General features: G+C 37.7%; 1 protein-coding gene across 2 annotated transcripts in view; it reads left to right on the top strand.

The window, feature by feature from the left end:
- The window catches only part of RARB (retinoic acid receptor beta), a 335,866-nt gene that overhangs the window by 81,807 nt on the left and 229,355 nt on the right, over positions 1-24,704 (top strand). For both annotated transcript variants that reach the window (XM_087945174.1, XM_087945172.1), the window contains exon 2: positions 24,115-24,156. In XM_087945174.1, coding sequence (XP_087801300.1) covers positions 24,115-24,156 — 42 coding nt within the window. The remainder of the gene's footprint in view (positions 1-24,114; positions 24,157-24,704) is intronic.

Below are 24,704 nucleotides of genomic sequence, written 5' to 3'. Positions count from 1 at the left end.
ATTTGATAAATATGATACTGTTATTGTAAATTGGATTAATATGAATGATACCCAGAACCAACTCTGTTCATACACAATATGGAAGTATATTTTAAAAAATAATAATAACATATAAATTTTTAAAAAGACTTGAACTCTTAGAGTGAGAGTGAATTAGCCTGCAGTAATGCATTCTGACCACTGTAGCACCATGGCTCATGTAGATGAGATGTAGAGTAGATGAGATAGAAGCTTATCAAAGAGAAATCCAACCTAGAATTAAGGAGAAATTTCATGTCATTAAGAAAAGTTAACCAGTGGAATGGCCTGCCTCCAGAAGTAATGGAAGTTCATCAGTGGAGGTTTTCAAGATGAGCCTGAACAGACTGCTATAGGATCTACTGCTTGAGCAGGGGTTTGACTAAAAGACCTTCAAGGTCCCTTGTAACTCTGTTATTCTGTAATCTATAAATGCAGAGATGTATTACATCCAAAGAAGAAAGACAATGAATGAAGTAATGAAACCAAAGATGATTTGCAAAAATATAAAGAGATATAGAGATATAAACCAGATTTAGTTGTAATACCTATTAATTCTTCAGCTTGCTGTTTCCTATGGTTTTACTTTGTTTTATCTACAGTAGTTTATCTTAAAAGGGAAATTGTATGATGGCTATTGTAGAAAAATATGAAATAGCCTTGAAGAAAATTATGTGACAACTATTTGAAAAACTCAAACTTAGGATAAGAAAGAAACTCAAGATTGCATCTTGCTAGGTATTCAATATTCTATAATTATAATTTGTATCAACAAAATAAAGCTCTAGTATCTTTTGTGGTGTCTGTTTCCTGACCTAGTTAACCTTGTAGGGCAGATAGTTATGTATGTGCTATACGCATGCATTCTCTTGTACAGTATAATTTTACAAGTTTCTCGGGAATGATGGACCCAGATTGTTGGGGACAATATGTTGACTCTGTAAACGTTTAGAGAGGGCTGTGAAGTGGTATATAAGTCTAACTGCTATTAGTATCCCTCAAAACGATGCTATAGAGCACTGCACACCAGAACAACTAGACACAAGAACAGTTTTTCCCCAAATGCCATCACTCTGCTAAACAAATAATTCCCCCAACACTGTTCAACTATTTACAAAGTCTGCACTACTATTACTGTTAACCTTCTCATCACTCCTTATCACCCATCCCCTCCCACTTGTGACTGTATGACTGTAACTTTGTCTCATGTATCCTTACAATCTATATTGACTGTTTCCTAGTATGATTTGATTGCTTATTGTACCCTATGACTATTATTAAGTGTTGTACTTTATGATTCTTGATGAATATATCTTTTCTTTTATGTATACTGGGAGCATTTGCACCAAGACAAATTCCTTGTGTGTCCAATCACAATTGGCCAATAAAGAATTCTATTCTATTCTATTCTATTCTATTCTATTCTATTCTATTCTATTCTATTCTATTCTATTCTATTCTATTCTACTCTACTCTACTCCACTCTATTCAAAATATTTCTCCATATACAAAAGTAATGGAGGGTGCCCATTATGATTGCATGAAACATGAACAACATCCTGCTTCAAACTTATAAGAGTCACATTGCCTTTGACTTACTTTGAACCTATTGGAGTCATGTTTGCATTCATCTTGCTTCAGATCTGCAGGAGCTGTATTTGCCTCTGCCTTGCTTTAAACCAGTTGGGGCTGTGGTTGCTTTCATTGAGCCATGCCTCTGTGGAGTTCATGACTGCCTTCATGTACCATGAACTTGAAAAATTAAATTAACCTATCCTTTCACCCAGTTTTTGTCCACCAAAGCCTTTCTAAGGAATTGTAAGTAAGAAATTATTTGCAAAAAGAATAACAGATTAAAGCACAATATAATATTTTGCAAAACCATATGGAATTGAATGGCAATATTAATAAATTAGAAGACAAAGTTGATACTGTACAGCAAGCAATGCAAAAGAATGAGCAGAAACTAGAAAAAGTGGAACTTAGAACAGTTCAAAATGAAAAGAAACTGGAACTAATGGACAACAGGATGATGACAATAAATAAAAGATTAGAAGAACAGATTATCCACCTAGAGATGGACCATGCTGCCTATTACTTGAAGTTTCAAAATATCATTGAAAGTAGAGATGAAGATCTGAATGTGCTTATGGCAGAATTACTTGTGCCAGCTTTACAAAGGGAAACCCGAGAGATCCTGCTAGAAATCGATGAGGCCTATAGAGTTCAAATGAGTTACACTCGACGTAACAGGTTACCCAGGGAAGTCCACATGCGATTTGCCAGGAAACAAGTACGTGATATAATATACAAGATAACGCGAGATGAACCGTTGGTTTATAAAGATAAAGAACTGCAAACCCTGAAGCAGGTTCCCAAGAAGGTGCATGAACAGAGAAAAGACTATAGGTTTTTGGCAACACAACTTATCCAGAAGAACATAATGTTTCGATGGTTAATTCCAGAAGGCTTGTTGGTAACATGGCAGGAAAAGAGGATCAAGATAAATAACTTAGACAAGGTGCAAGATTTCTATGAACAGATTGGAGGAACAGAAGAAGAAAGCAGTGGTAGAGAGGAGCTAGAGACAGAAAGCCAAGAAGAACAACAGCAAGATATAGGAGGCCTAGAACAAGAAGGAGAGAACAAGGAGGAGATAGAAGGAAGAAGATTAAGAACACGCCCGCAAAGAGAGACTAGAATTAACAGAAGACATAATATCCCACAAGTAGAAAGATGGAAACGGAAACGAAGCTATTATCATTAAACATAAATGGTCTAAACTCACCCATTAAAAGGAAACAGATACTATCTAGATTAGCCAAACAGAAATCAGAAATAGTATGCCTGAAAGAAGTTCATATTAAAAAACAATTTTGGAAATGTTTAGAATATCCTAAATTAGGAAGGTTATTTGTAGCCCTGGCAGATCAAAAACAGAAAGCGATAGCGGTATATGTTAAAAAAGAAATTAAGGCAGTAGAAAAATATGTAGACCCACAAGGGAGAATTTTGATACTTGAACTAGAATTAGGGTACAAGCCAATGTTCTTAGTTACAGTTTATGTGCAGAATGACAACCAAAGTCAATTCTATAAGGATTTACATGAGAGAATCCTTGAGACAGGACAAGATAATGTATGCATTGTGGGAGATCTTAATGTGGTAGTAGATATAAGGAAGGATTATTTTAGTAATGCAAAGAACAAAAAGAAAAGGAAAATTTTACGCAGATCCTTTTTCAATATGACACAGGAATTAAATTTGATATATCAATGGAGGAGAATAAATTTGGGAAAAAAGAATTCACGTTCTACTCTAACCCACACAAATCGTGGTCTAGATTAGACATGGCGTGAATGAACGCAGAACTAGGAAACCAACTAGATTCGATAGAGATTATGACAAATGTATGGGTTGATCATAACTCATTAAAAATAACTTGGAAAGGAAGGAAAAGGAAGAGTAGAAGGTGGATACTTAATCCCCAAATTTTAAAGGAGAAAGATTTTGTAGAGAAAATTAAGAAAGAAATGGAACTTTTTTTTGAGGAAAATACAGTAGAGCAAACATCATTACAGAATTTATGGGATACAACAAAGGCAGTCTTGAGGGGGCTGGTAACAGCATATACAGCGAAAAGGAATAAAGAAAGATGGCAAAATCAGAATAAATTACGGGAGGAGATTAAAGACCTAGAAAGTAGAATACAAAAAAAAAAAAAAAACACAAGATGAAGAATTGAGGAGAGAGATGATTCTTACTAGGCTTAAATTGAACATTATAAATCAGGAAGAGAAAGTTAAAGAGGTGAAAAGAGCAAAAAAGAATTTTTTCGAACATGCAAATAAACCAGGGAGGTGGTTAGCCCATAAATTAAGATTAGAAAGAGAAAGAAGGTTGATACAAGAATTGGAGGAGGAGGATGGAAAATTAGAATATTGAATGACTGAGAAAAAGAAAAAAGTACAAAAATATTTTGAACAACTATATAGGGGGGATGGAATAAACCCTGAGAATATAGAACAATATTTGAAAAGGAAAGGTCTCCCAGAAATTAGGGAGGAACAGAAAGAGATATTAAATAAAGAAATAATAGTGATGGAATTGAAAAGGGCAGTTGAAAGGCAGAAAGATAATAAGAGGACAATATAAGGATAGTATTAAATGTATTAGAATACTATGAGGCCCACCCGGGAAAGCAGGCAGCGTTGATTTTCTTGGATGCTCAGAAGGCCTTCGACAATCTCAACTGGCAGTTCTTGATCCAACAGGTCAAAAATATGGGATTTGGATCTAAATTCAAGAAGATGATTGGCACAATTTATTCGAACCAAAAAGCTAGGATAATTATAAATGGGGAGATTACTGAAAAATGATTATGAAAGGTGTTAGGCAGGGATGTCCAATGTTGCCTCTGCTTTTTATCTTGACCATTGAAGTGCTTTTAAATCAGATTAGACAAAGAAAGGAGATAATTGGACTGAAGAGCAAAAAAGAAGAATATAAAGTACAGCCATTTGCGGATGACTTAGTGGTTTTTGTGGAAGATCCAATGGAGTCAGGGACCTATCTAATTCAAGAATTAGAAGAATATGGGGCAGTGGCAGGACTAAAAATTAATAAAGATAAAACAAAAATAGTAACCAAAAACTTGATAGAAAGTCAAAAAAAACAATTGGAAAGGAAATTGGGATTACAAAGTGTCAAAAAACTTAAATACCTAGGAATTTGGTTAACAGGAAGATGCTCTTCCATAAAAAAGAATAATTATATGAAATTACTTTCACAGGTAAAGATCTGGCCAATTGTGGAAAATTACAACTATCACTATTAGGCTGAATAGCGGCCATAAAAATGAGCATACTACCGAAACTATTATACTATTTTCAAATAATACCTATAAAATTGGATAAGAATTTTTTTCAGGAATTAGATAGGACGGTAATGAAATTTCATATGGATGGGGGGAAAAGCACGAATAAAATTGAAAATGTTACAAGATAGTAGAACCAGAGGCGGCCTTGGACTCCCAAAATGGGAAACATATTATCAAGCAGCAATTTTACTATGGGTTAAGGAGTGGATAAACTTAAAAAATAAAAGAATTTTGGCGATAGAAGGTCATGACCTCCAAATTGGGTGGCATGCCTTTCTATGGGATAAAAAGAATAAGATCCACTCCTATTTCCATAGACATTTGATAAGGGACTCACTTTTACAAACATGGGAGAAAATTTAAAAAAAAAAAAAAGCATTATTTGAAAAGACCAAACTGGATCTCACATATGGAAGCTATATTATATCCAAATACAAGGGACATTAAAAAAATGATTAGGTATAAAGAATTGGTAGATGAACAGGGGGAATTAAAAACACTGGATAAACTAAAAGAACAAGGGACAATATTAGACTGGTTATTTTATTTATTTTATTTTAATATTTGCAAATTCAAACTAAATTTAAGAAAGATGTAAAGGAGCTAGGGATACATAAAGATTTACAAAAATTGGACCAAATCTTGACAGGCAAGAATATAAAATGTATAACATGAACATATAATTATTTACTGGAGGTAGAACTAGAGGAGGAAATTGTTAAGGGACCAATGATTGCCTGGGCGAGAAATGTGGGTCATAATATAAATTTGGATGAGTGGGAAAAGACTTGAACCGAGAACTGGAAACTGACTTTGTCAACGGCATTCAAAGAAAATCAATATAAAATGTTTTGTAGATGGCACTTAGCACCGGCACGACTGGCGAAAATGTATCCAACCTTGAAACCAGAATGCTGGAAGTGCAAACAAAAGAAACGAACATTTTTCCATATGTGGTGGCAATGAATAGAAGTCAAAAATACTGGAAGAAAATACAGAGATGGCTTTTTGAGATTATAAAATATAAATTGAATTTGGAACCCAAAACATTTTTATTAGGTATGATCAAAGGGAATTTGAGTAAAGATAAAAGATACCTTATTGTACACATCTTAACTATAGCAAGAATCATGTTAGCACAAAATTGGAAGAGTGATAAAATACCACCAGATGAAGTTTGGATTAAAAAAAATATGGACTGTGCTGAACTAGATAAATTCACTCTGGAACTGAAAGGCAAAGAGGATCAAGAATACTATGCGACATGGGAGACGTGGTACGAATGGGTGAAGAATACGGATAAAAATAATGTATAGTCACAAAATAAGAAACGTATATACAATGACACAATAACTGTTAATGGAAATGAGATTTTTGTATTTTTTGTTTTTAAAGAATAAAAATTAAAAAGAAAAGAAATTATTTGCAAACTACAGGTAGTCCTCAATTAACAATGATAATTTCCATTACTAAGCAATGTGATTATAAAGTGTGATGTCACATGATTGCATCACTTAGCCATTGTAATCCCAGCCATTCCCACTGCCATCATTAAGTGAGATTCTCAGTGAGGACCTCCTTGTAAACTGCTAGTTATCTAGTTTATATATTCACTAGGATACATTTAGTGACTTTATTGTGTAAGACACAGTTCCCTGAATTCATATTAAAGATAAAGGTTCTCCTACATGCTAATCGTTTCTGGCTCTAGGGAGCAGTGTTCCTTTCCATTACACCGAAGAGCCAGCGTTGTCCGAAAACATCTCTGTGGTCATGTGGCTGGCATGACTAAACATCAAAGGTGCATGGAATGCTGTTACCTTCCCACCAAAGTGATCCCTATTTTTCTACTTGCATTTTTACATGCTTTCGAATTGCTAGGTTGGCAGAAGCTGGGACAAGTAATGGGAACTCACTCCGTTACGCGGTGCTAGGGATTCGAACCACCAAGCTGCCAAACATTCTGATTGACAAGCTCAGCATCTTAGCCACTGAGCCACCACATCCCTTCATATTCATATTAATATTATTTTTTTATTTTTATTTTATTTTTATTTGTCAATTGCTTACAAGATAATAGGTATAAGTAAAAACATAGTTATGAATACATGGATACATATAAGAAAAATAAAAAATAAATATAAAAGAAACAATAGGACAGGGACAGTAGGCACGTTGGTGCGCTTATGCATGCCCCCTACAGACCTCTTAGGAAAGGGGTGAAGTTTATAATAGACAGTCTAAGTTAAAGTTTTTGGGGTTTGGGGAAAAAAGCACAGAGTCAGGTAGAGTATTCCAGACATTGACCACTCTGTTGCTGAAGTCATATTTCCTGCAATCAAGTTTGGTGCAGTTAACCTTGAGTTTGTATCTATTGTTTGCTCTAGTGTTGTTATGGTTGAAGCTGACAGGTATTCATTGACAGGTAGGACATTGCAATGTGTGATTTTATATGCTATACTTAGATCGGACCAAGGCGGCGTAGTTCTAGGTTTTCTAGGTCTAGAATTTCGAGTCTGGTGGCATAAGGTATTCTGCAACGAGTAGAGGAATGTAGAACTCTTCTTGTGAAATATTTCTGGACTTTCTCAACTGTGTTAATATCAGATACGTAATGTGGATTCCAGACTGATGAGCTGTATTTGAGTATTGGTCTAGCAAATATTTTGTATGCTCTAGTTATTAGTGTAATATTACCAGAGAAAAAGCTACGTAAGATTAGGTTAACAACTCTTAACGCCTTTTTGGCTATGTAGTTACAGTGGGCTCTAGCAATTAGGTCATTTGAGATGAGTACTCCAAGATCCTTGACAGAGTCTGGATCATCAACAAGGTCGTGACTATTCAGCCAGTATTTTATTTTCTGATTTTTTTTGCCAATATGTAAGACAGAGCATTTCTTTGTTGAGATTTGAAGTTGCCATTTTTTTGACCGTTCTGATACATAGTCAAGGTCTTTTTGAAGGGTAGCAAAATTGTCTGTGGTGTTGAATAGCTTTACATCATCAGCGAAGAGAATGCAGTTGCTCTTGATATGATCACAGAGGTCATTTATGTAGAGTATGAGAAGAGTTGGTCCTAGAACACTGCCTTGGGGCACACCACTGTTGTTGACAGGTACAGAATTTGATAGGATGCTCCCAATTTTGACCATTTGTTGTCTGCTTGACAGGAATGCTTCTATCCAGTTATGCAGGTGTCCAGAGATACCATAAGATTTTAGTTTTTGGAGTAGTTTGTCGTGTATCACTGAAAGAAAGGCTTTACAAAAGTCTATGTAGATTGTGTCTATTGCTTTGCCCTGATCGAGTTGTGTAGTCCATATGTTTTTGCAGTGTAAGAGTTGCAGATTACAGGATAGTTTTTTCCTGAAACCAAATTTTTTATTGGAGAGTAGGTTGTTTGTCTCTAAGTGGAGGATAATTGATTGGTTAATAATTGATTCCATGACTTTACAGGTGACGCAGCATAAGGAGATTGATCTGTAATTTTCAACTAGGCTGGGGTCTCCCTTCCTGATCCTGCCCTTTTATTCTTTTTCTCTCCTTTCCTGTTTTCAAAAACTTTTAATTATCCATAAATCTTTATTATCCCTTTGACTTTTTATTTTCAGCATTAAATGCCTATTAATGTCAAAGTGGATTTCCCCCCCTCAATTCCTTGCTTAAGTCTCTTAGCTGTCAGTATAGGAAGAGGAGGAAAAAAAACCCAAATCCTTTCCCTTTTCTCTCTCCTTCGCTGCTTAGAAATCTTCTTTGGGAACAGTGTTATTTTTTTTTTAATAGTTTAAATTCCAGGATACCTTATTTGTTGCTTTTGCTGTTTGACCCAGTCAACCAAAACTTTCTCAATTAAAATCAGGTAAGCAAAGGAATATTTTGCTTTGTGTTATGGGCTCCAGTTTTGAAATCTAGACTAGATATCAAAATGGCAGACAAGTATAAAGTCACTAGAACAGAGGCTCCAAACTTGGCAACTTTAAGACTTGTGGACTTCAACTCCCAGAATTCTTCAGTCAGCAATTTCTGGGAGTTGAAGTCCACAAGTCTTAAAATCGCCAAGTTTGGGGACCCCTGCACTAGAAGAATACATAATTGATTTACTTCCAGGAAACAGAAGTCAAATACTGAACTATAACTTACAGCACCTGTTACAGTGAGCTAGCAATTGTAGTTCAACTAACAATATAAGACCACAGGATGTCTATCCTTACAAAGTTTATTAAATTTCAAACAAGCAGCAGTTTCTAATTTTAAAAAATGAAAAGTGACTTGATATATACGGTAGCTGTTCACAAACAGCAGCAGCATAGTAGATTAGAATATAATAAAAATCAATGTAGCCAATTCCTATTTGAGCTTTGATGTTGGAGGATTTGTGGTAATGCATAGAATAAAACCAAATTCCAATATTGATTTGTCCATTTTAGTTCTTCACAAGTATTGTTTCAATAATAGTCACTACAACGTCAGAGGTCACTTGAGAAAGAAGATAAAATTGTAATCGAAACATGAGCTTAATCAGAAAGACAACCTTGATAATATTACATTATAGTATTCCATACATAGCAGCTAGACACAGAGTGGACATAAAATAACTTAAACTGATTTTGGAGCACAATAATCAAAATTAATTATCTACCTTTTTCTTTCATGAATTCATTTTGAGGAAGCCTAACAATGTATTTTATCCAATTTTGCATATTGTACAAATGTTTTGTCCTAATCTGGGACTGGTAATATATAACCAGCCATTGCCATAGATTAACTCACCTCTGTTCTCTCCTTTTGGGAAAATGGCACTGCCATATCTTATAGATCTTGAAATTAAAAGGGAAATATTTTCAAACATGCTTGTAGGGTTCTTTCTTTTGAAGGATTATACATACAGGATTCTATCTGTATACTTTAAGATCTATGGATCCTATGGTGGTACCCTTTAGGCATTTTTAATACTGCAGTTGTAACTTGTTACAGGAAAAGTTAAGGGAAAATTATAGTAAATATCAGTAATCATATTCATGCCTAGCTAGCTAACCCTTATTAGGTCTTTTTTTAAAGTACAGAAATAATGTTGTATATCAGATATTGAATTGAATATAATTGCTGCTGTGTCAATCAGTTGCCACAACATGATAATTGGAGATTCTCAATCTGCAGTTCTCCAGAGGTAAAGGCTAGTTGGTACTTTAATATAATCTACTGTTGTAGATTGGCATTCCTGCTATTACATATTTTTTGTAACTGTCTGTCTAGGCTTTCTACATAGCTTCAGGTTATCAGTTGGCCTTTGCTGGGAAATCGGCTGTAGTCTTTGAGGCAAGGCATTGTTTTCATGCTGTTTTGTTATTTAAATCAGTTCAATTCCTGATGACTACATGGATGATTCCATGAGGTTTTTGTTGGCAATAAGAGACATATGCTTTGCCATTACCTTCTTTCTGGATGGTTTTTAAAATTTTGCTTCAGTTTTGGGATTTCCTTAAGGCCATTCATCCAAACAAAATCTGTTTCAACTCTGGTTCTAAGCCCAGGTGAAATTTTTGAGAGAAGGAAGAAGGTAACAAAACAATTGTTGACCAAGGCAGAAATCCAAAACTATTTCTTGAATATGTGTGAAAATGGTTCAAAGTGCAAGAGCCTGAATTAATTCTACTTATTCATAGCTAGTTTTGGAGAGTGTTTAAAGCTAATTTAGGATATATAATAATTACAATATACTTGTATAATATACTTTATCTACTGTAGTTGTATGCCTTCTGAATAGAGTGAGGAAAATCGTAAGGGACTGTTAAATGAAGGCTTCATCTGTCTGTCTATATGGCAAGATCACTATAGAAACCAAACATAAATCAAGAAAATAGTCCCTTTTGTAAGTTTGTTAATAGGCACAACATGCTTCTTTAGAAAACCCAACTATTCTTTCAATGGACTTTGATTGAAAGTCAGCCTTTTCTACAGACACATTCACATTCACATCTAGTAGCAGCTTGTATGGTTGTCCAAGGTCTAATTTATTATCCTTTAAAGATTGTATAAAGAAAAAATAGTTCTCAGAACAATGTTTATATTCAAAGGAATAAGCACAGGACCACAAAAGAACATCCTTTTGTTCGGTGTAGAATATTAATCTTTAACTTCTTTGATCACCCCCATCTTCCACAAAGCTTTTTTTGTTTAGTTATTCTTGCCTTGTAATGGAGATTTTGGCTACATCATCATCACTACCATCATCATTTTTCTATCCATTTTCCACCCTCACTTCCCAAAGTGCTCCCTGACATTTGAAGGCTTTTGGTTTGAAGTTTTCGTAGGGCCAAGCTGAACATTCTTACAGAAAATCCTTGAATTCTCCGTGCTCCAGTTATTTTAAAAGAAGGGTTGTGGGCTTAAAATAAAATAAGAAGAAGGTATGCAAATGAAGAATCAGTTCTCCTGCTTCCTTTCCTATAGCTTTCTGTTTTTCTCCCAGTCAAGCTATGCCTGTAATGTGTGAACTTCATATTGGACAGGGAATGCCTGCAGCAGCATAATCTATACTTACTCATTTGCTCTATTCTGACATTAAAAATGCATTTTTAATATTTCTGTGCTCTTCCTTTTGTTCGTTTTAGAGAAAATCTCTCCTATCACATGTAACTCAGCCAGAAGTGGCCAAAGTTAGTTTGCTACCAGAGGTGACATGTCTTCCACCCCTTACTCAATCAAGATGTATTGAATTCAAGTTAGTCAAAAATAGATGCGAGGCCCAGAATCACAAAAAATAGGTTCTAAAATATAGTAAATGAAATAGCCTGCTCTTAGTTGCCATGTCATAACACTTTCTTTGTTTTGAGTTTGGCCCACATTCAGCAGACAATTTGAAAAATTAGAAAGCAAGTTTTCTTTGGGCTTCATGTCACTGCAGACAAGAGAATGGATATGGTGTAACTAATTTCCAATTCCTATGAAAATAATTTCCAATTCCTATGAAAACTGCAATGGGGGAAAAAAAATCCTAGTTTTATCAAGTTACCAAAATGTCAGAATATTAAAAAAAGCAGGAAGGAATGGAATGAAAGTATCCCAGAGCCTTTGATGTAAGAGAGGTAATTAGCAATCATTGATTATAAGACAAGATTTTGCTTAAAGGCATTTCAAAATAATTTGTTTTTCTGTTGCTTTTGCACAGGAAACAAAGATAAGGAAAAAAAGTTGAGGTACAGTTATTATAAGAACTACTAACCTTTGGTTAAAGATCAGAAAGTAGAGTAGAAATAATATTACTTCAAAGAAAATCAAACATACAGCAAGTATTCTCTATTCCAGGATTCAAGTGGTTTCTAAGTATGGGTAATTAGTGAAATTCTTAAGTAGGATATGACCCTACTGATTACATTCAGACATGTAATGTTATGGTGAACTATAAAAGTCAAGGTCAACTTCTGGGGCTTGCATTGTCAATTCAAATACCTTTTGCCCTTACAATTTGGTCAGGTCTTATTTTTCCAAATAACTCTTCAGCAGGTCTGACCCTACTTAGCTTTTTCAAGATCTTAAGATCATCTAAATGTTACTAGTCATTATAGTGTTATACCATAGCTTATGTGAATATATTTCACATAAGCACGAGCCTTCTCTTTCCTTCCCCAAGATAGCCTTGAGTTTCAAATGAGAAATGTTTGCTCTTATTTTCACTTACCATTGTGTACAAACCCTAAATTCTAGTTGATTTTAATATATTGAAACAAATTATCTTCATCACCATGATTTTGAAGTTCGTTTTTAGCCTATATAGCTTAAAATACGAGTGTCTGAAATTGGAGGACATTCCAAAGTAAAACTTCCTAGAAATAGATAGCAGAGTTTTTAGTCTTCTAAATCCATGCATGCCTAAGTTTGAATGATAACTATGTGAACTCATCACTAGAATTAAATGTAGCTCCTGTAATGTACATTTGCATCCTTAAAGGGATGCAGTCAGGACTGTATATATGTTATGCAGTTGAGAAATCATAAAAACGTTGGTGTGTGTGTGTGTGTGTGTGTGTGTGTATGGTATTCAGCTTTGTTCAGGTATTTTCCCACGTCATTGTAGTTGTGCTTTTAAAGTTGTAGCAACGTTTCGGCAGAATCTCATCTGCCATCATCAGGCTTCTGTATTGTGTTCATCTGTGAGTCAGGCTTTCACAGCTGTTTCAGTTTTAAATTTGGGGCTAGCCTACTGCTGTGCCACAATGGTTTTTCTTCATCCTGATTGGTTGGGAGTCTTGGTCTGTGTTTATTGGTCTTGGAATTTGTTGTGTTCTGCTTGATTGGTGTTTCTAATATCTTCTGTCTGTTTTGTGGCTTTTTTTGTCTTGATTGGCTGGCAACATTGTGTTCCTGTATTGGAGGCTTTTAGTGCAGCTTGGCTCCGAGTAAATGGACTGCTATCATTTGTTAGGAAGCTAGGTTTCATCTGGGTGCCTGGTCGGGGTGTGTTTGAGCTGGAGGTATCAGGGGGGATCTGTTTGTGCCCAGGTGTTTGCCTGGCTTGTGGTGTGGAGATTTTTTTGTTTGTGAGTGCAGGCTTCCAAATAATTGACAGTCTGGTGGAATCATCTCTTCTATTCATTCTTTCAGGTCTTTTTTCAATCTCTATGGCTTCTCTGAAAATTCTGTAGCTGGGGTTTTCGATAGTGGCTAGGGTTTTGGTGCCATTGAAGTTGATGCTATGACCTGTTGCTTTCATGTGTTGGACTAGTGAGGAAGTGTGTTCCAGCTTTTTTACTGCATTTTTGTGTTCATCCAGGCGGGTACTTATTCTTCTATTGGTCTGTCCAATGTATGTGGCAGGGCATGATGCACAGGGGACTTCATATATGCCTTGGTTTTCCAGGTCAATTTTATCTTTGGGGTTTCTTAGGATGGCTGCTATACCAACCAGCTAAACACCTCATGGAATGAGCAGAACACTGCTTAACCAACACATATTTCATATACAAAGGATAAAGATACAAGCAAATTGAAGGAGCCCCTATGGGATCACCACTGTCACTCGTCATTGCAAACCTGTTCATGGAAGAATTCGAATCCAGAGCCCTAGCTAATGCCACCCACAAACCCAAACTATGGTTAAGATACGTCGATGACACATTTTTGATTTGGCCCCATGGAAAAGAAAACCTAAACAATTTCCTAAAACATCTAAACAGCACACACCCCAAAATCAAGTTCACCATGGAAACAGAAACAAACAAACAACTACCATTCCTAGATGTACTAATCTACAAAAAACCAGATGGCACACTAGGACACACAATATACCAGAAGAAAACACACACCAACCGCTACCTCAACGCCCAATCCCACCACCACTCAGCACAGATAAACTCCGTGGCCAAAACACTAATCACCAGAACCAAACGCCTGGCAGACAAGACACATATAAAGACTGAACTAAGCACCCTGACTAAAGTACTGACAGCTAACGGCTTCCACAAAAGCAAAATCACCAGCTTGATCCACAAAAACACACTGAGACATAATGGAGACCAGGAAGATGAACAGACCTATGGAACAGCTGTCCTGTCCTACATAAGAGGTACTACAAACAAAATCAGTAAGATACTACACAGGTATCACATCAAGACTGCCTTCAAAACAGGCAGAAAAATAGCAGCCATCCTAAGTAACCCACAAAACAGACAGAAGATATTAGAAACACCAATCAAGCAGAACACAGCAAATTCCAAGACCAGTAAACACAGACCAAGACTCCCAACCAATCAGGATGAAGAAAAAACTATTCTGGCACAGCAGTAGGCTAGCCCCAAATTTAAAACTGAAACAGCTGTGAAAGCCTGACTCACAGATGAACATAATACAGAAGCCTGATAATGGCAGATGAGATTCTGCCGAAACGTTGCTACAACTACAAGCACAACTATAATGACATGGAAAAATACCCGAACAAAGCTGAATACCACACATGTAAGTACCCGCGAAAACTTAAGAAAACATATAAAACTTAAGAAAACACACACACACACACACACACACACACACACACACACACACACACACACACACACACACACACACATATATATATATATATATATATATATATATATATATATATATATATATATATATATATATATATATATATGTTTTCTTAAGTTTTCGCGGTACTTACATGTATGGTGTTCGGCTTGGTTCGGGTATTTTCCACGTCATTGTAGTTCTTTAAAGTTGTAGCAACGTTTCAGCAGAATCTCATCTGCCATCATCAGGCTTCTGTATTGTGTCCGTCTGTGGGTCAGACTTTACAGTGGTTTCAGATTTAAATTTGGGGCAGCCTATTGCTGTGCCAGAATGGTTTTTTCTTCATCCTGATTGGTTGGGAGTCTTGGTCTGTGTTTATTGGTCTCGGAGTTTGCTGTGTTCTGCTTGATGGGTGTCTCTGATATCTTCTGTCTGTTTTTTGGCTCTTTTGTATCTTGATTGGCTGGCAACATTGTGTTACTTTAATGGAGGCCTTTAGTGCAGCTTGGCTTCGGGTAAATGGACGGCTATCATTAGTTAGGAAGCTGGGTTTCATCTGGGTGCCTGGTTGGGGTGTGTTTGAGCTGGAGGTATCAGGGGGATCTGTTTGTGCCCAGGTGTTTGCCTGGCTTGTGGTGTGGAGATTTTTTTGTTTGTGAGTGCAGGCTTCCAAATGATTGACAGCCTGGTGGAATCATCTCTTCTGTTCATGCTTTCTGGTCTTTTTCAATCTCTATGGCTTCTCTGATGATTCTGTGGCTAGGGTTTTCCATAGTGGCCAGGGTTTTGGTGCCATTGAAGTTGATGCTATGACCTGTAGCTTCCATGTGTTGGACTAGTGAGGAAGTGTGTTCCAGCTTTTTGACTGCATTTTTGTGTTCATCCAGGTGGGTACTTATTCTTCTATTGGTCTGTCCAATGTATGTGGCCGGGCATGATGCACAGGGGACTTCGTATATGCCTTGGTTTTCCAGGTCAATTTTATCTTTGGGGTTGCTAAGGATGGCTGCTATTTTTCTGTCTGTTTTGAAGGCAGTCCTGATGTGATGTCTGTGTAGTACCTTACTAATTTTGTCTGTAGTACCTCTTATGTAGGGCAGGACAGCTGTTCCATAGGTCTGTTCATCTTCTGGGTCTCTATTATGTTTCAGTGTGTTTTTGTGGATCAAGCTGGTGATTTTGCTTTTGTGGAAGCCGTTGGCTGTCAGTACTTTAGTCAGAGTGCATAGTTCAGCCTTAATGTGTGTCTTGTCTGCCAGGCGTTTGGTTCTGGTAATTAGTGTTTTAGCCACGGAGTTTATCTGTGCTGGGTGGTGGTGGGATTGGGCGTTGAGGTAGCGGTTGGTGTGTGTTTTCTTCTGGTATATGGTGTGTCCTAGTGTGCCATCTGTTTTTTTGTAGATTAGTACATCTAGGAATGGTAGTTTGTTTCTGTTTCCATGGTGAACTTGATTTTGGGGTGTGCGCTGTTTAGGTGTGTTAGGAAATTGTTTAGGTTTTTCTTGTCCATGGGGCCAAATCACGAATGTGTCATCGATGTATCTTAACCATAGTTTGGGTTTGAGGATGGCATTGGCCAGGGCTCTGGATTCGAATTCTTCCATGAACAGGTTAGCAATGACAGGTGACAGTGGTGATCCCATGGGGGCTCCTTCTATTTGTTTGTATCTTTGTCCTTTGTATATGAAATATGTGTTGGTTAAGCAGTGTTCTGTTAGTTCCATGAGGTGTTTGGTTGGTTGGTATTTATTTTTGATGATTTCAAGGGTCTCTTTTATCGGGACTTGAGTGAATAGGGAAACCACGTCAAAACTTACAAGCAGATCTTCTTGCTCACGTGTAGATCTTTGATCATTTCTAAGAAGTGGTATGAGTTTTGTACATGTGAAGCTGCTGTTTCAGCATGGGGCTGTAGCTGCTTTGCTAGGTATTTGGCTAGGTTTTGTAGTGGTGCTCCTCTGGATATATATATTTGTTTTCTGAGGTTATATATTTGATATATATATTTGTTTTCTGAGGTTCTCGCGGGTATTTGTATGTGGATCTTTGGTTATTCGGGTTTTCTCCCGCGTAAGATTCAAAGTATCTAGGCAACGTTTCGGCGAGGTCCCACTCGCCATCTTCAGGCTGGTGCTTTCGGCTTAGTGCCAGTGCAAGCAGTGTGTGACCGGAGCTGCCATCTCTCTCTATATACAAGTGGTGGGGGATGGTGTGCTGGGCTGGTTGGCTGTGCTGCAGCCTCTTGATTGGTTGATGGAGTTGATGTTGGTATAATGGGCTGTGTAATGGCCTTTTGTTGTAGAGATATCCTGGATCTTGTGCTGTCATCTCCTGGGTCGTTAGCCTCTTGTGTTTTAACGGCTTGGGTAATGGGTTGTGTGATGGGCTTGTGAGTTCTTTTGTTGTGGTATCCTGGGTCTTGCGTTGTAATCTCCTGGGTCGTTTGTGTTTTGATCTCTTTTCCATTAGCCTCCTGTGTAGTAACAGCTTGGGTAATGGGTTGTGTGATGACCTTGTGAGATTTATTGCTGTGGTATCCTTGGTCTTGTGCTGTGATATCCTGGGTCATTTGCTGTGTTGTGACTTCTTGAGTTCTTGAGGTGTAATTTCTTGAGTTTTCTGATGTGATGTCCTGAGCGGGTGGCTGTGATGTAGCATTTTGGGTTTTTAATATGGCTTTGAGTTTGGGGTCTGGGTCTGTGTTCGTTTGGCTTCGAGTTCGTGGTCGTGCCACATCTTCATGGTGGGGGTCAGTTCGCTTCATGTATGGTTCAGAGGAGTTTGAAGTGGGTAGTGATGCAGCTGCAGTGCGGCTTCTGGTCTGTGGTCGTGTCTCATCTTCTGTGTGGGTGTGAGTCTGATTTTTACGTGGAAGTGTGGTGGTGGCATCTTGTGTGGCCCTCATGGGTGTGGGTCTGGTGTCATTTATCATGTTGGGTACTCGTCTGTTCATGAGGGCGGGTTTCCAAATGGCTGGTAAGCGGGAGGTGTCATCTCTTTTATTCATGCTGTGTGGGCGTTTTTCTATCTCTATGGCTTCTCTGATTATTCTGCAACAAGATTCACCCCTTACTTTGGGACAAATCCAAACAACTCGCTGTCTGGAGAGCTGAAACACAGACCACCCTAAAAACAGACACACACACCAACAAACTCAGAAAACTACAACAATGCCAGAAACCAACTCCCCCCCCTCACAGCCACACATGAAACAAACAGTGCACAACATCTCAGACAAGATCCTCACCGAAGCCGAAACCAAGGTCCTTTCAAAAGGATTCAACTTTGCTGTTGCTCCCAAACACATCCCCACAGAAACCATCATATGCGGAGTTGAAACCAGCCTGACCAAAACCAACCCTGATGAGGCTAATAGAATCAGACTCGAAATCACCAACATCCTCTGCACTAGCAAACCACCCAAAAGCAACTTATCCAAAGAAGAACAAACTGCACTACGTAACCTGAAAGAAGACACCAGCATAATAATCCTACCAGCAGACAAGGGCAACGCGACAGTGGTTATGAACACATCTGACTACCAAACCAAGTTAACCAACCTACTCCTAGACCCCACATACAAACCCCTAAAGACAGACCCCACCACCTACCTAGAAAAAACCACCAGATCCAAAATAAAAGCCTCCCCATCAGTGAAGAAATCCAGCAAAGAATCATACCCAGAGAGAAATCATCCAGATGCCCTAAGCTTTATGGTCTCCCAAGATACACAAAGAAGGAACTCCACTTAGACCAATAGTCAGCTCCATAGGCTCACCTCTACAAAACCTAGCCAAATTTCTCGCCAAACAACTACAGCCCTATGCAGAATCCATCAACTCACATGTAAGAAACTCATTCCAGTTCATCGAGATCATAAAGAAACAAAACTTACAACCCAGCGACCTACTAGTTAGCTTCGATGTCATATCCCTCTTCACCCAAGTGCCAATAAAAGAAGCCTTGACAGCCATCCAAAACAAATACAACCCCCCAAGCACATCCTAGATCTGACCAACCACTGTCTATCCAATACATACTTCACCTACAATGGACAAAAATACAAACAAATAGAAGGAGCACCCATGGGATCACCCCTCTCACCTGTCATCGCAAACCTCTACATGGAACACTTTGAAACACAAGCTCTAGAAAAATATGATCACAAACCCAAACTCTGGCTCAGATACATAGATGACACCTTCATAATCTGGCCACACGGGAAAGAAAAACTGAACAACTTCCTCATACACCTCAACAGCCTACACCCCAAAATACAATTCACCATGGAAACAGAAGCTAACAATCAACTTCCCTTCCTAGATGTCTTGGTATACAAAAACCCAATGGCTCCCTAGGACACACCATCTACCAAAAGAAAACACATACAAACCGCTATCTACACGCACTCTCACACCACCACCCAGCACAGATCAATTCCGTAGCTGAGACACTCATCTCCAGAACAAAATGCTTAGCTGATGAACAACACCTAAAACCGAACTAAACACTCTCACCAACGTACTAACAGCCAATGGATTTCAAAGAAAGAAGATCACCCACCTAATCCAAAAAGAAACCCCAACCAAAATCCAAGACAGAGAACAAGAGAACGGCAAAGCCCTCCTCCCATATATAAAAGGCACTACAGACAAAATCAGCAAGATCCTCCAAAAACACAACATTAAAACAGCATTCTGCACAAACAGAAAAATATCCACCATCCTAAGAAACCCTAAAGACAAAATCGAGTTAGAAAACCAAGGAGTATATGAAATCCCCTGCACTGCCTGCCTCACCACATACATTGGACAAACTAACAGAAGAATAAGTGCACGCGTTGAAGAACATAAGAACTCAATCAAAAAGAAGAACCAACCTCTTCCCTGGTCCAACACCTCAAAGCCACAGGACATGAGATTGACTTTAAAAATACCAGAACTATCGCCAAAACTGAACACCACAGCAGCAGAATAATCAGAGAAGCCATAGAGATAGAAAAACGCCCACACAGCATGAATAAAAGAGATGACACCTCCCGCTTACCAGCCATTTGGAAACCCGCCCTCATGAACAGACGAGTACCCAACATGATAAATGACACCAGACCCACACCCATGAGGGCCACACAAGATGCCACCACCACACTTCCACGTAAAAATCAGACTCACACCCACACAGAAGATGAGACACGACCACAGACCAGAAGCCGCACTGCAGCTGCATCACTACCCACTTCAAACTCCTCTGAACCATACATGAAGCGAACTGACCCCACCATGAAGATGTGGCACGACCACGAACTCAAGCCAAACGAACACAGACCCAGACCCCAAACTCAAAGCCATATTAAAAACCCAAAATGCTACATCACAGCCACCCGCTCAGGACATCACATCAGAAAACTCAAGAAATTACACCTCAAGAACTCAAGAAGTCACAACACAGCAAATGACCCAGGATATCACAGCACAAGACCAAGGATACCACAGCAATAAATCTCACAAGGTCATCACACAACCCATTACCCAAGCTGTTACTACACAGGAGGCTAATGGAAAAGAGATCAAAACACAAACGACCCAGGAGATTACAACGCAAGACCCAGGATACCACAACAAAAGAACTCACAAGCCCATCACACAACCCATTACCCAAGCCGTTAAAACACAAGAGGCTAACGACCCAGGAGATGACAGCACAAGATCCAGGATATCTCTACAACAAAAGGCCATTACACAGCCCATTATACCAACATCAACTCCATCAACCAATCAAGAGGCTGCAGCACAGCCAACCAGCCCAGCACACCATCCCCCACCACTTGTATATAGAGAGAGATGGCAGCTCCGGTCACACACTGCTTGCACTGGCACTAAGCCGAAAGCACCAGCCTGAAGATGGCAAGTGGGACTGCTCGAACGGCGTTGCCTAGATACTTTGAATCTTATGGGAAAAACCGAATAACCAAAGATATATATATATATATATATATATATATATATATATATATATATATATATATATATATATATATATATATATATATATATATATATATATATATATATGGATCTTTGGTTATTGGGTTTTCTCTCCAGCGAAGATTCAAAGTATCTAGGCAACGTTTCGATGAAGTCTCATTCATCATCTTCAGGCTTGTGTCTTCAGCTCTGTGCTTCACGCTTTGCCTGATTTTTGGGTAAAGTTTGCTCTTTTTTTTAAATAAAAAATTCAATATTTACATACATGGTGTGTTGTGAGTTAATTTTATGAGTTTGCTTGCAAGCAAATTTTATGTGACAGATTGAGCTAGCTGATGGCAGATAGATAGATCTCTGAATGAATCTGTGATTCTGTGAGCAACTCAATCTGCCTGCCTGCTTTGCCTGATTTTGGGCAAAAGTTGTTATTTATTTTTTATAAAAAATTCAATTTTTATAAATTCAATATTTATAGTATTTACATACAAGCCATGCCCAGCCAGTCACATGACCAAGCCACACCCACAAATTAGGCCACACCCACAGAACTGGTTAGGGGTCCATGGGATTTAAAATTATGAGTTTGGTGGTCCCTGAGGTCCAAAAGGTTGATGACCCCTGATCTAATCCAACCCTCTGCCTGAGCGGGAGACCCTACACCGTTTCTGACAAATGGCAGTCCAATCTCTTCTTGAAAGTCTCAAGTGATGACACTTACACACACAGAGAGATAAATGTTTATATGATCATTTCTATCTCTGATGTTTTGTTTTATTTATTTTTATTTTTCTGTTACATATTACAGATGAACTTGATCATATCTAGTGTTTAATAGGCAAATTTTTGCTCTGAAGTGTGTATATGTGCATTAGAAGTTTTTGGAAATACAATTTCAAAAAAGCTAACTATGATCTCATACATGCCGACCTATCATCTCTTGATTGGCACTTTCTGTTCTCTAACTGCAATACTACAGAAGACCATTATAATGCATTCTTACTTGAACTTGAAAGAGTCATTAAACTATATGTACCACTAGTAACCCCTAAAAAAAAACCAAATTACCCATAACAGTAATGAACCTTCAATCAAAAAAAATCCTTATGGCGTAAAAACAAAACTAGTTACATACAAACTTTAAAAACCAATACAACACCTTATGCTGACAGATGAAGGCAGAATGCACACATTATTACTGCAAGCAGGAGGAAAACCTCCTATGGACAAAATCTACCCGTGCCTTCTACAATTTGTAAACTCCAAACTTAAAGACTCAAGAACCATCCCACCTCTAAAGGGACCAAATGGGAAAGACTGCAGCGACAAAGCTCTTAAGGCCAACCTCTTCAACATATTCTTTAGTTCAGTCTTTGTAAACAGCAATGGCTCATGCCCCACATTTCCTAGTCGTACCACAACTAACTGCAATGATCTACTACATATTGACTTTACAGAAGATAATGTAGAAAAGGCACTACGAAACCTAAAACCATCCCTATCTATTGGCCCCAATGGATTATGTGCATACTTCTTAAAAAAGGTCTCCTGTGCCATAGCAGAACCCCTAAGCATTATATATGATATATCATTCAAAACCAGCTCCTTACCGAACCTATGGTTCTTAGATAGTATCTTCTCCTATCTTCAAAAAAGGTGACCCCAACCTGGATGAAAACTACAGACCAATCTCACTGTGTTGTGTCATGTGCAAAGTCATGGAATCAATCATTAACCAATTCATCACCCTCCACGTAGAGTCAAACAACCTACTCTCCCAAAAGCAATTTGGTTTCAGGAAAAAATTGTTCTGCAACCTACAACTCCTACACTGCAAAAATATATGGACTACTCTACTTGACCAGGGTAAAACAATAGACACAATTTACATAGACTTCTGCAAAGCCTTTGATTCAGTGGTACATGACAAACTACTGTTAAAACTAAACTCTTATGGCTTTTCCGGATCCCTTCATAAGTGGATTACTGCATTCCTGTCAAACAGGCAACAAATAGTAAAAGTAGGGAGTGCTATATCAATCCCTGCTCCAGTCAACAGTGGTGTCCCTCAAGGCAGCATTTTAGGACCCACACTCTTTATACTCTATATAAATGACCTTTGCGATCACCTTATTAGCAATGGATGATGTAAAACTATTCAACACCACCAACAATGCTACTGTTCTTCAAAGTGACCTTGATTATGTGTCTGAATGGTCAAACATTTGGCAACTCCAAATCTCGACCAACAAATGCTCTGTCCTACACATTAGTAAAAACAAAAATCAGTTCACCAAATACAAGCTAGGTGGATATGACCTCGTTGATGACCCTCACTCTGTCAAGGACCTCGGAGTACTCATATCTAATGATCTAAGTGCAACTGTAGGTAACAGTAACAGCATTGCCAAAAAGGCATTAAGAGTTGTAAATCTAATCTTACGAAGCTTCTCCTCTGGAAATATTGAATTGCTAACTAGGGCATTCAAAACCTTTGCTAGACCAATACTCCAATACAGCTCATCTGTCTGGAATCCACACTGTATATTGGACATTAATACAGTGAGTGAGTCCAGAAGTATTTCACAAGAAGAGTACTACACTCCTCTGCTCGCAGCAGAATACCCTATACCACCAGACTTGAAATTTTGAGCTTGGACAATCTTGAACTACGCCGCCTACGGTTGGACTTAAGCGTAGTACACAAAATTATCTGCTACAATGTCCTACCAGTCAATGACTACTTCAGCTTCAACTGCAACAATACAAGAGCACACAACAGATACAAGCTCAATGTTAACTGCTCCAAACTTGATTGGAGAAAGTACGACTTCAGCAACAGAGAGTGGTCAATGCCTGGAATGCACTACCTGACTCTGTTGTTACATCCTCAAACCCCCACTCCTTTAACCTCAAACTATCCACTATTGACTTCACCCCATTCCTAAGAGGTCTTTAAGGGGTGTGCATAAGTACACCATCGTGCCTCCTGTCCCTGTCCTATTGTACCCATTTATTTGTACCTATTACCTGTATTCTTAATCATGTGTATACTTATACCTATTATCTTGTAAGCGATTGACAAATCAAATCAAATAAAAAATAAAAATAAAAAATAATACTAATAGAAGGGAGGAAATAGAAACATTCATTTTTAATTTGTTTACCTTGAGAGATTGCCAAGAAATTATTCATCTATTTTAATTCTTTTTCTTTTTCTTTTCAGCTATGGAGCAAAGAATTGTTGAATATATACCATTATCTAAAAGTAAGCTCTATATTATTTATTTCAACTGATATAAAAATACTGCACTTGTATAACCTAGTTGTGTCATGCTCTATAAAAGCATTCAGTCTTTACTGTTTTCTAAAAGCTTGTGGTATAGTTATTTCTGATACAAGTTTGAAGTTCCACCAATAAATCATTGCCCATTGCCTTTATATTATTTTTCTGTACATGTTGTTCAGCATTGCACAGTATAATTTTAATTATACTTAATATCTTTTTTTTTTAGTATTTTTATTCCTTTTCTGTAGTTTTTCCTCAGGGACAAATATATATAGCTGGTTTTGGTGGCCCTGTTCAATCCTGGAGACAGTTAGAGCTTAATCCACAATCCAATTAAGGCCAAACAATTGCATATACATTTATATAATGGGGAAATATATTTTATGCTGTAAAATAAACAAATATATATAAATAATGAGGAAAACTTTACTTTGTTTTTAGCTTTTAAGTGGCGTACCTATAGACAACATAATGACCACATTCAGATATAATAAACACCAAATTATTTTAAATATGAACAGACTTTA

Source organism: Notechis scutatus, chromosome Z (genome assembly GCF_049901735.1).
Source record: "Notechis scutatus isolate UNSWTSFEM ecotype Mainland chromosome Z, rNotScu1.2, whole genome shotgun sequence".
NCBI classification, from domain to species: Eukaryota; Metazoa; Chordata; class Lepidosauria; order Squamata; family Elapidae; genus Notechis; species Notechis scutatus.
The sequence above is the reverse complement of the archived record's forward strand: the minus strand, read 5'-3'. Positions and strand labels throughout refer to the sequence as shown.